The sequence below is a fragment of the Galeopterus variegatus genome, unplaced genomic scaffold (genome assembly GCF_000696425.1).
Source record: "Galeopterus variegatus unplaced genomic scaffold, G_variegatus-3.0.2 Scaffold2101, whole genome shotgun sequence".
Classification (NCBI taxonomy): Eukaryota; Metazoa; Chordata; class Mammalia; order Dermoptera; family Cynocephalidae; genus Galeopterus; species Galeopterus variegatus.
Genome location: NW_007728212.1, coordinates 19,510 through 31,555, shown reverse-complemented (window position 1 = coordinate 31,555; position 12,046 = coordinate 19,510). Strand labels below are relative to the sequence as shown.

Here is a 12,046-nt window from a genome sequence, read left to right as displayed (position 1 = left end):
GCATATATCAAAACATCACATTGTACACCATAAATATATGCAATTTTTATTTGTCAATTATACCTTAATAAAGGTGGGGAAAAAAGAATACATTAAAGCAACTTTTCCATGAACAGGGTGGGAAGAGATAGCAACTTATTTATACCACATAACAAACACTTAAAATTCAAAACATAAAAAGCAAAATTCCTTTTTCAAGTCTATTACTTTGAGACTGAATGTAAGCCAGAACTTTACCAAATACGTACAAGTTGGTTTGGTTGATATGTTGAATTCATTTCTAGCACTTGCTTTTTAAGAAGATACACCAAAGTTCCAGTAAATTATTAATTTAGTGAAAGACCAACACAGTTTATCCTACTTACCAAAAATAATGTCTGAGGTTTAAAGAAAGATACATAGCTAAGAATTATATCAATGGACAAAGAGCCAAAAAAATCCAAATTACCTGTGTAAACACAAGAAAATGCTTGATATTGCAAGTAAACCACTGGCTTCCTGACCTCTAGTATACAATGAAACCTACTCTCAACTTCATTGCCTCTCATATCTGGCAAAAGAAATGTAACAGATTACTGGTTTTTTAAAACTCATAATTTCATTTCAAATAAAATGTCAGACTTTAACCTATGACATAGAGAAAAAAGAAAAAATAATGAGTACGGTGCCACTTCCGGTGGTCTTTAATTAGCTGCTCAGGGCAACAAGAGATTCTGCCTTGTTACTAATTTATTAATTATGTGAATTATGACATAAGTTATATTTGTCTAGTAATTGTTTGATATTACTACCAGTAAGAGTACATGAGTAGTAACTGCTAGTTGAAGAACTAGGAGAATAACTAATAGTTAAATGAGAAAATGGCAGTTTGAAAACTAGTAATAATGAAATTTAATGGAAATTGAGTAAAACATAAAACAAAAATGAGATTATTTAAGTACAGAATGCGGAAACACTAAAAACGTTCTATGTGGGGATTAAGAACAAAGGGGGTTGACTTCACTGCAGGCTCAATATGTACTAACTACAAAATTGTCAACAAAGGTGATGCAATGCTAGTCTGCTTTAAAAGAAGGTTCATTCAAGATAATGTAGTAATAGCCACTGTACTCAAAATAGATTATTCAACATGGATTATGATACCAGCTCTGGGAGGGATATTTTATGAAGGCCAATGACAAAGGGAATAGAATCCAAAGGAAAGTGACCAGGAATGATAAGGTTTTCGAAGACATTATAGCTGGAGAATCTGGGCATGTTCATAGAAGAATTAAATTGTCATGATCCCTGTCCCCAGATATTTTTAGTAATATCATGGAAGAGCAATTAAATTTACTCTGTATGGTTTCAATGGGAGGATGGACGAAAACTTGGAGGAAGTTACGGAAAAGAAGATTTTGGTTTAATAAAAAGAAATATAATTCTTCTAATTATATTATATATTATTCTCGGCATTATAATAAAAAATTAAACCACCTTACGAGATAGAATATTGCTCATTAAAATATTCAGGCAAAGGGGCCAGCCTGGTGGCGCACTAGAGAGTTCAGATCCCATGTGGAGACTGGTTCCCGCTCACTGGCTGAGTGCGGTGTGGGTGCAACACCGAGGGTTGCGATCCCGTTACCAGTCAGTACGAAAGACAAAAAGGAAAAAAAATAATAATATTCAGGCAAAGGATTCATGACCACATTAAGGATAATTTGGGGAAAGATTTTCTGGAACAGGAAAGCACCTTTATATTCATAAGATCTATTCATTTTTCCATTCAATAACTATTTATTGGGAGCCCAAGGGCCAGGCACCATTCTTGGTACTTAAGATTTGTCACTGCTCTCACAAAACTTACATTCTAGAGGTAAGATACACATGATAAACAAGTAAACATATAAGAAACAAGATAATTTCACAAGGTGGTAAGTTTTATAAAGAAAATAAAACAAGACAGGACAGTACAGACTTGGAGGGGATACTTTAGATGTGTAGTCAAGAAAAGACTCACTGAGGAAGTGATCTGAAGTTGAGCCACAAACAAAAAAGAATCAGCCATGAAACAACCTTGAGTACAATGATTCAAGCAAAGGATAACAAGTGCAATGTCTCTGAAGCAGGGATGGGCTGACATTTGAAGACTGCAGCACAGCATGAATGGGACAGAGTTGGGCAGTACCTCCTCATCCAGCCACAGCAAGTCTGAATTGTATTCTAAGGACAAACAGTGGAAGACCATTAGAGTATTTTAAGCAAGGAGTCACAAGATGTGATTTGCATTTTTATAAGACCACTTTGGGTATATACGGATAATAGAGTTGGAAGAGTTGTCCCCCCAAAACTCATGCAGAAATTTGATTCGCAATGTGGCAGTGTTGGAAACTGACTGAGTCATGGGGGCAGATCCTTCATGAATGGATTAATTCTATCCCTAGGTGGGGGGATTAATGAGTGAGTTCTCACTCTATTAGTTCCCGAGAGAGCTGGTTGTTTAAAAGACCCTGGCACCTCCCCCATCTCTCTCTCTTGCTTCCTCTTGCCATGTTATCTGCTTGTATCCACCAGCTGCCTGCTGATTCCCGCCATGAGTAGAAGCAGCCTCAGGCCCATGCCAGATGCAGCTGTCCCAGAATCATAAGCCAAATAAACCTCTGTTCTTTATAAATTACCCAGTATTTCTGTTATAGCAACACAAATAGAATAATACAATGGAGAATAAATTTTAAGGAGGCAAATGGTAAAGCAGAAAAACTAGTTAGGAGGCAGCTTCAATTGTCCAAGTTAGGATGACGGTGGCTTGGGTGGTGGTATTAGAAATGGAGAAAATTGCCAGACATGGGATAAATTTTGAAAGAAGAGTCTGCAAGAGGGTAAAAAAAATATATTAAAAACTAGCAAGCATGGGCCGGCCCGGTGGCTCACTCGGGAGAGTGCGGTGCTGATAACACCAAGGCCACGGGTTATATTAAAAACTAGCAAGCATGGGCCGGCCCAGTGGCTCACTCGGGAGAGTGCGGTGCTGATAACACCAAGGCCACGGGTTCGGATCCCATATAGGGATGGCCGGTTCGTTCACTGGCTGGGCGTGGTGCTGACAACACCAAGTCAAGGGTTAAGATCCCCTTACCGGTCATCTTTAAAAAAAAAAAAAAAAAAACTAGCAAGCATTCATGGAGTGATGCTTTGTTTCATACATCATTCTACATACTTTACATGTTATTGAATGCTCACAACAATCTTAACAAGATTAGGAGAGGTTATAAGAAATCAACAAACTGAGGTACAAAGAGAGTAGGTAACTGCCCATGGTCTCAGAGCTGGTAGATGGCAGAGCAGACATTCTAACCTAGGAAATCAAATCAATAAGCTACAGCCTCTTCAAAACTACACAGTCAGGGAGAAGAATCAATGACACTGACTTGAACATTGGATAGATAGCAGTGTGCATGGGAGACTGGGAAACAAATGGATTTGGGGAGATTGTGGGATGATGTAAACCAAGATTTCTTTTCTGGCCATGTTAAGTTTGAGGTATCTATAAGACATGCAGATGCAGATATCAAAGAGATAGTTGAATGTACAATTTTCTAATTTGGTGAAGTGAGAGGTTAGAGGAACTTGGGGTCAACTATGTGACTAGTGATGGTATTAAAGGTACACAACAAACAACATCACTAGAGAGAGAATGCACATAGAAAAGATTAGCAGTTTAGGAAAAAACTCTAAGGAGCCCTTAGAAATTGGAAGGAAGATGATCTAGCAAAGAAAAATCTAAAAAGTAGTCAGGGGAATAGGAGGAAAACCAGGATTATCACAGAAGCCAAGAAAAGATAATGTTTCAAGAAGGATGGCTGATCTACCAAATGCTGCTGACAGGCCAAAAAATACAGTGACAGAAAAGTGACCTCTGGATCTGGCAAAGCAGCAATCATTAGTAAATCTGACAAAAGTAGTTATTATAAAATGGATGGGATATAAACAAGCTAGATAGGAGTGAACACAGAAGAGAATAGGAGATGAGGTAGTAGCGACAGTAGCTATGGACAATTCTTTCTTCATGGAAAGTTTACAAGGGAAACAGACAATGCAGTAGCTAGAGGACAACACAGTAATGTATGTTTATGGCAATAATCCAGCATATGACCTCTAATTGCTTTTCTAACTCTAAGCATTTAGGCTAAATAGAATAGTTATGTTAAAGTAAATTTATTTACCTTTGGACATTATGCTAGAAAATATTTTGCCTCCTCAATAAAATCACAATTAAGGATATTTCTATTACTCTAAGTCCTACCTGTAGCATGACAAAATATCCTTACTAGCTAATGTCTAACAATTAATACTGATCTTCTTATAGTAGAAATTGGTTGGCCATTCTTACACACTAGGCATCATTAGGACATAAAACAATATTTGCTCAAACTTAGATTTAATAACACATGCAATTACCAGATGGTAACAGAGTGAGATCAAGATCAAGTAAAAGTCCTATGATTCTATTAGGTTGAGTTAATGAGAGGGTAGGGATGGATTTTGTTGTTGGGGTTTATTAATTCTTTAAATTCTAAGTCAGTTAATTAAATTTCTATTCATTTTCTATTCTGGGTTTTGCCTTTAACTCACAGAGAACAAAGAAACAACCACAAAAATTTTGGTTAAAATCAACAACTTCTTAGATACTTGCTCATTCTCCCACTAAAAAAAATATTATTCCTATAATAAATAAATTTAAAATAAAGCATGCCACACACAGTGTACAATCATAGACTAAAAAACATCTTTCCTTTGCTTATGTCACCTCACAAATGTCTCCTGTCACTCTAACCAACCTATTAAGTTTTCCCCAATGGTCTCAATCACAGCACCCTGTTAATTTTTTTCATTGCATTTAAAACAATCACTAATGATGTGTGTGCTTACTTGTTTACTGTTTTCCCACTTGACTGAAATGCAGAAAACCATGAATATTTTAATCACCAAAGAATAACCAACTACTGTTCAAACAAGTGGTATTATGAAAGGTATGCCCAAAATATCATTTAATTAATGTGAATGAGTGAATGTGTTTTATAGTTTATAAAGATCACCTAGGAACAAGTTCCAATAGCAGCTGAATCACAGAATATGTTTCCAGTTATACAAGCTTATATCTCATTAAAACAATAATTATCACCTAAAAACAGTTTTGTTTTTTAGTCTATTGATATGGCTAATTACATTGACTTTTGAATGGTAAGCCATCTTTGCAATACCAGGATAAACTGCTCTTGGTCAGGATTTATCACCCTTTTTACATTTTTTCAATTTGCTCATATTTTGTTGAGGATTTTTACATCCACATTCATGAGGAATTGGCCTGCAGTTTTTCTTGGCTTGTCTGGTTTTCACGTCAGGGTAACGCTGGCCATAAAATGAGTTGGGAATTGTCTCCCTTCTTTTATGTTTATGTAGAATTGGTATTGTTTCTTCCTTAAACGATCATCTCAAGAGATGCAGAAAAATCATTTTAGAAAATTCAACACATTCATAATAAAACCTCTCAGCAAACTAGAAAAGAAAGGAAACTTCCTTAGCCTAACGAAATAGCATCTACTGAAAGCCTATAGCTAACATACTCTATGGTGAAAGATCAAATGTTTTCCCCCTAAGATGGGGAACAACACGAGATGTCCCTCTCTCCATACTATTCAACATTGTATTAAAGGCCCGAACTAGTGAAAGAGGGCAAGAAAAAGAAATAAAGGCACACAGAAAAGAAAGAAACAAAACAGTCACAGAAAACATAATTGTCTATATAGAAAATTACAAAGCATCTACAGAAAACAGGAAGTAGGACTGGTAAGTAAATTTAGGAAGGCAGCAGGATACAAAGTCAACTATTAAAAATCAGTTATATTTCTATTCATAGCAATAGACAACTAGAAATTGAAATTTTAAAACAGTACCATTTACTACAGCACCAAAAATCATTAAATACCTAGCAAAATATCCAAGATATAAATGCTGAAACAAAATAAGTACAATAAATCTAACAAAATATCTTCCAGATAAACATGCTGAAACTACAAAACACTGATGAAAGAAATCAAAGACCTAACTAAATGATGAAATGTACGCCTTCATGAATTACAACACTCAGTATTGTTAAGTTAATTTTTCTCAAAATACATCCATAGATTTAACACATTCCCTACCAAAATCATAGCATGGCTTTTTGTAGAGACAGATACGCTGATTCTAAAATTTATATGAAAAGGCAAAGTAACTAGAAAGAAATAAACAATTTTGAAAAAGAACACAGTTGGAGGATTCATACTATTTGATGTGAGGTCTTTCTATAAAACGACGGTAATCAAAATGGTGTAGTACCAGTGAAAGGACAAACACATAGATCAATGGAACAAAAAAGAATCCAGGTATTTGGTAAATTGATTTTTGACAAAGGTGTAAAAATAGTTTGGTTTAGGTCTGAAAGAAATATGCTTCTTTCCTACAGCACTAAATCGGAAATTGCAAATACTGATTTCTTCAGCCTTAAGATTTTTCTCTGTACAAAGGGGACAAATATGTGTTAGGGAAAAAATGAACACCAGATTTGGAAGGCCGGAAAACAAAAGAAAATTAACATCCATTGGAAAAGTCACCATAAGAATAATATAAAAGATACATTCTGGGTTTTAAGCTTTGTATATTTCTAGATTACTAAAAAGTCAGGGGAATAACAGTCATTTCAAAAGCATATAATAAACCTGAACAAGAAGGTAAAGGGGTTTACAGCTTAATCAAGATAAAGCCTAACTACCTACTTAATATAAGGAACTTGCTATAAGCTTTGAAAACCAAACAACAATTTAAGTACATAATGAATACTCCTTGTTAATGACAAGGACCATGGGGGGACGGGGGGGTAATTTCATACGATAAACCAAGAGAGCAGTAACGAGCTGTTGAGAATGAAAAAACAGGATAAGACGAGATACACCTCAGCAAATCAAAAGTTTATACCCGATAACACCCACTGTTCTTTAAATCAAGTAGCTGGGAGATGTTCCCTCTTCCCTCCCCAAACCCCAACTTCCAATACCCAAAGCGAAGTTTAAGGGTCGTAGGTGGCAAAGAATAGAGTGGAAACTATTAAGCTGAGCTTTCTATGGTATGAAAGCAACTAAATTTCCAGTTTTAAAAGACTGGAAGAGAAAGGGGGCGTGGCGGGGAGAAGTAACTTGATGGGGCAAGAGAAGATGACTGGAAGATGATTTCATAGTGCAGGAGGTGTATGAAATTACAAGGACGGGGTGGGCGAGTTAACAAAGCTTGGAGTCACAAGTGTCGGCAAATTAGTCACCCAGAAGGTACAGGGTGGGAAAAATCATGGAATCGGCACTAGTCGGAGGCAAAACGAGGAGGGAAAAGAAATAGGAATACGGGATGAAAGTCCCTCAAACCTCAGACCGGAGGCCCCAGGAAACGTGATGACCCGGGATGGAGACCAGGAAAGGGGCTGAGGCAGCTAGGAGCATCACCAGGAGCCAGGTGGCAGAGAGACAGCCGTGAAAGGGGAGGTGCCGCCTGAAGCAGAACAAGAGAGACCCTCAAGGAATTAAATCCCGGAATCCGTAGGAGCGTAGACGTGAAAAAGCTGACCACGAAGGCAGAAAAGACTCCGGGGTCCGCAGCGACAGACACCTCACTCACCTGGTTGGTGACCTGAAAACCAAACACAGAACACGATTTAGAACCAAACCGCCGCGGTCCAGCTGCGGCAGCCCGAATCCCTCCGTCCCTGGCCGCGGCCCCAGGAGCGAACCCGAGCCGCGCTCACCTCAGGATTGGCCTCCAGTGGCAGCCAGCGATGCCGACCCTCCATGGCCGCTCTGCCCTGCCCCTCTCGGCTCTGACGTCCGCCGCCGCCGCCGCTTCCGCCCCCCCGCGCCTTGACCTGGGGTGACCTGAAAACCAAACACAGAACACGATTTAGAACCAAACCGCCGCGGTCCAGCTGCGGCAGCCCGAATCCCTCCGTCCCTGGCCGCGGCCCCAGGAGCGAACCCGAGCCGCGCTCACCTCAGGATTGGCCTCCAGTGGCAGCCAGCGATGCCGACCCTCCATGGCCGCTCTGCCCTGCCCCTCTCGGCTCTGACGTCCGCCGCCGCCGCCGCTTCCGCCCCCGCGCGCCTTGACCTGGGACCTTCCAACCCACCGCCCCGCAAGAGGGGAGCCGAAGGACAGAGTAGAGCTTAACAACCCCCTATCCCCTTTATAGGTCCCTGCAGAGCCACACTTTTTCTTATAGTTTCAATTAAGATACAGTCGAAGGGAAAAAAAATAGGGCTACTTCTCGATTTAGCAAGAAAAACAGAATCTGAATCCACAGCCCGCCCCCCTCACGCTTGGACTCTCCTTATCCAAGCCGAGCGCTCGCGTTCTGCGCTTGCGCCACGCTCTGGTCTGGGACCGCATGCTTGCCGGCGCCCTCCCATTCTTGCAGTGTCAGCCGGAGGCGCTAGGGGGCGCGTCGCTGAGTACTATTCTGCGAGAGAGGGACCAGGTTGCTACCCGTCAGAAGACAGCAGGGCCAGAGGACGCCCTCTAGTCATGGCCCTGTCGCTCCTTTGTCAGGGTGCAGAAGTGATGTATTGGCCTTATGTGCTATTGGGGGAGGGGGGGCATTTCTATATATATCTATTCAGTCCGTTTGACAAAAAATGTCGAGTACCTACTATGAACCAGACACTGTACTACGTGTTGGGAACACAAAGCTGAGTTCACTCAAGAGTAGAGGGGGTGCACGAGAGAATAGAGAATCACCATGAAGCATGGTTCGTTTGTGGTAGTGATAGCATGAGGCGTGCTGGAATTACAGAGAAGTGCAGCTAACGGGGGAAGTGCGTGTCCAGAAGGCTTCTTGGAGAAAGTGGATTCCTGGACTGAACCCAGGCAGAGAGGAGGGTGCTCTGAAGAAGGGAAAGTACATTGTGGCTGCGGAGCCTGCGAGAGTAATGAACACTGGTTAGAGGTGATGCTGGAGAGATAATCACGGGCAACCCTATCAAGACATCTGGGCTTCATCCTCAAAACAGCAGGGAACCATTGAAGAATTTTAAACAGGATTTTTTTTGTCTCTCCTCCACCAGACTGTAAACTCCAGGAGGCCAGCAGCAGTGCCTTTTCCTTCTTCACGTTGTTTCCCTGGGGCCTAACCCAGTGCCTGATACATAGTAGATGCTTAATAAATATTTGAGGAATGAATGATATAATCAGATGTGCAGAAACACCATTTTTCAATAATGTGGAAATTTTGCAAGAGGGAAGTGCTGAGAGAATTAGGGCAGTAGCCTTGGAAATAGAGATGCAGATACAGATTCAGCAGATATTATTTGAAGGGGTTATCTCTTTGATGAGCAGGAGAGGTCAATGATGACTCCAGAGATTTGACATGAAATAGAGTGCATATTACTACTCCAAACTCAATACAGGGAATTCAGGGAGAGAGTAGAGAGTGGGAAAAAGATAATTTTATAATTTTGATCTTGCCTTTCTTGGGGAACTTCCAAGACTCCCAGCCATGTTCTTCTGGCTACTGTCCTTTCACCTCAATGACATTTTCAACCCTTGGTTCCTCTTTCTCTTTCTCTGTCTGATGGATTGCTGCTATATCCACCCAACACTGTGACTTGGTAAATCTGACAATGTCCAGCTCATGATGTGCAGCTTTAGTTGCATAATTGCTTGAGTTGCATGGCAAGGCTCTCAGTCTCTACTAGGGCCCAGTGGCAATTCAGGGGCTGCTTTTCAAATGGCTTGCTGTTAGAGGAATGGCCTTGCTCCAGAACTCTGAGGTTCTACACTGTGACTATCCTGTTAGGGATTGCCTAAGACTCCACACAGCATCCTTATCCACCATAAACAACTCTAGCACCACTGCATCTGTTGAGACTTAAGGCCACATAACAAGGCAGCGTGCATCCCAGCATGGACTTGCTGCAGAGCACTCTTGCTCAGGGACACACTCAAATGGGGAGTCTTCCATGCCACCCAATAAATGTTGAATTTGAGCTGTATTCCCGAGTGTGGTAGATGTTGTCTCTAAAAGCTAAAGAGGCCCACCAAGTGCCCTGTCTCTTTCCTATCAATAGGAATTTCAAGATGCAGTAACTCATCTTTCACCTTAGAGAGGTTGTTATCCTAGCATTCCTCAGACCTTTGGACCAATAAAAACTTACAAATGTTAACTGGCTTCTAATCTTTAACTTCTACCCTCTGTCATGTATGTACTTACCATGATATCATGGGCAGTACTTCTCAGATTTGAATGTGCATAGAAACACTTGGGATATCTGAAATGCAGATTTTGATCCATGGGTCTCTGAGGAGGCCCAAGATTTGGCATCATTGGCCCCAATTTTTTAACCCTTTTATCTTCATATTTTGCCATATGACTTGGAAGTGTTTTCCACTAAAGAGCAAAGTTCTGTCCATTCTTATTATTCATGGATTCTGCATTTTGAATTTGCCTACTTGCTGAAATTTATTTATAACTCACAAATCAATACAGCACTTTCGTGGTCATTCACACACATGCACAAAATTGCAAAAAATATGAGTTCCCAGCTGAAGTTGAACAAAGCAGTGGTCTGCCTTCTTATTTCAGCTCTCACAATAGAAACAAGCGTTCTTTTCATGGTCTATTTAGTGCTTCATTTTCTCTATTTTTGTGCTTTTTGTTGACAATTTTACTGTTTAAAATGGCCCCCACGCGTAGTGATGAAGTGCTTTCTAGTGTTTCTAAGTGCAAGAAGGCTATGATGTGCCTTACAGAGAAAACATATGTGTTAGATAAGCTTTGTTCAGACCTTCAGTTATAGTGCTTGCTTTGGTTTGAATGTGTCCCCCAAAGTTCTTGTGTTAGAAACTTGATCCCCAGTGTAGTAGTGTTGGGAGATGGGTCCTAACAGGAGGTGTTTGGATCATGTGGACACCATCCTCATGAATGAATGAATTAATGCCATTATTATGGGAGTGGATTTCTTATAAAAGGACACATTTGGCTCCTCTTGCTCTCTCTCACCCTCTTCTGTCCTTCCACCTTCAGCCATGGGATGACATAGCAAGAAGGCCTTCACCAAATGCCAGTACCTTGATCTTGGACCTTACAGCCTCCATGTATTAGTCCATTTCTGTTGCTTATAACAGAATACGTTAAACTGGGTAATTTATAAAGGAATAAAATTTATTCTTACAATTTTGGAGGCCAGGATGTCCAAAGTCTAGGGAACATATCTGGTGAGGGCCTTCTTCAATGGTGGTGACTATCCACAGGGACACAGGGTCTCATGTGATGAAAAGCTTGAGAGAGAGAAAGAGTGCACACTAATCTTCTCACTTGCTCTACTTATAAAGCCATCAGAGCCACGCCCATTACTCCATGAATGGATCAATCCATTCACAAGGGTACAGTCCTCCCAATCTAATCACTTCTAAAAGGCCTCACCTTTCAAATACCATAATAGGATTTCCCATCCTCTTAATAGTTACAGTGGGGATTAAACTTTAATGAGCTTTGGGGAAACATTCAATCCACAGCACTCTAGAACTGTGAGGAAGTAAATTTCTGTTCTTTGTAAATTACCAAGTCTAAGGTATTTTTAAATATCAGCACAAAGTGGACTAAGTGCTGTTGGCCATAGTTCAATATTAATGAATCTCCAATATATAGGGGTATTTTTTAAAGTTCATGGAAAAATGGAATTAAAAGATAATATTATTCTTTCCATGAACTTTTTGAAGACTCCTTGTATATTAAATAAGCTGACTAAACAGAAACACATATAAAACAACATTATGTATTGATCAACTGATGAAAATGTTGTTCACAGAGGCTCACAGGAACCTAACCTGTATTTCCTCTTGGAGCAATGGTTCAGTATTTGCTAATTCAGTGTTTATGGCAACTTTATAGACCATCAACTCAAGTATTGTGCATCCCATTCTTTTTAGTATGCACAATATCATCATAGGGGAAGATTTTATTAAATATCATTTTATAGTTTTAATA

At 40.0% G+C, this 12,046-nt stretch overlaps 1 protein-coding gene across 2 annotated transcripts in view; it reads right to left on the bottom strand.

Moving 5' to 3' along the window:
* UCHL3 (ubiquitin carboxyl-terminal esterase L3 (ubiquitin thiolesterase)) overlaps window positions 1-8,144 on the bottom strand; it is a 45,075-nt gene extending 36,931 nt beyond the window's left edge. The window contains exons 1-2 of one of the 2 annotated variants that reach the window (XM_008580450.1): window positions 8,056-8,144; window positions 7,687-7,698 (exon numbers count right to left, since the gene is read on the bottom strand). In XM_008580450.1, coding sequence (XP_008578672.1) covers window positions 7,687-7,698; window positions 8,056-8,100 — 57 coding nt within the window. In that variant the 5' untranslated portion in view covers window positions 8,101-8,144. Of the gene's footprint in view, window positions 1-7,686; window positions 7,699-7,813; window positions 7,910-8,055 lie in introns of those variants that run through there. The other variant, XM_008580449.1, reaches the window with a different exon arrangement.
* Window positions 8,145-12,046: the final 3,902 nt, after the last annotated feature.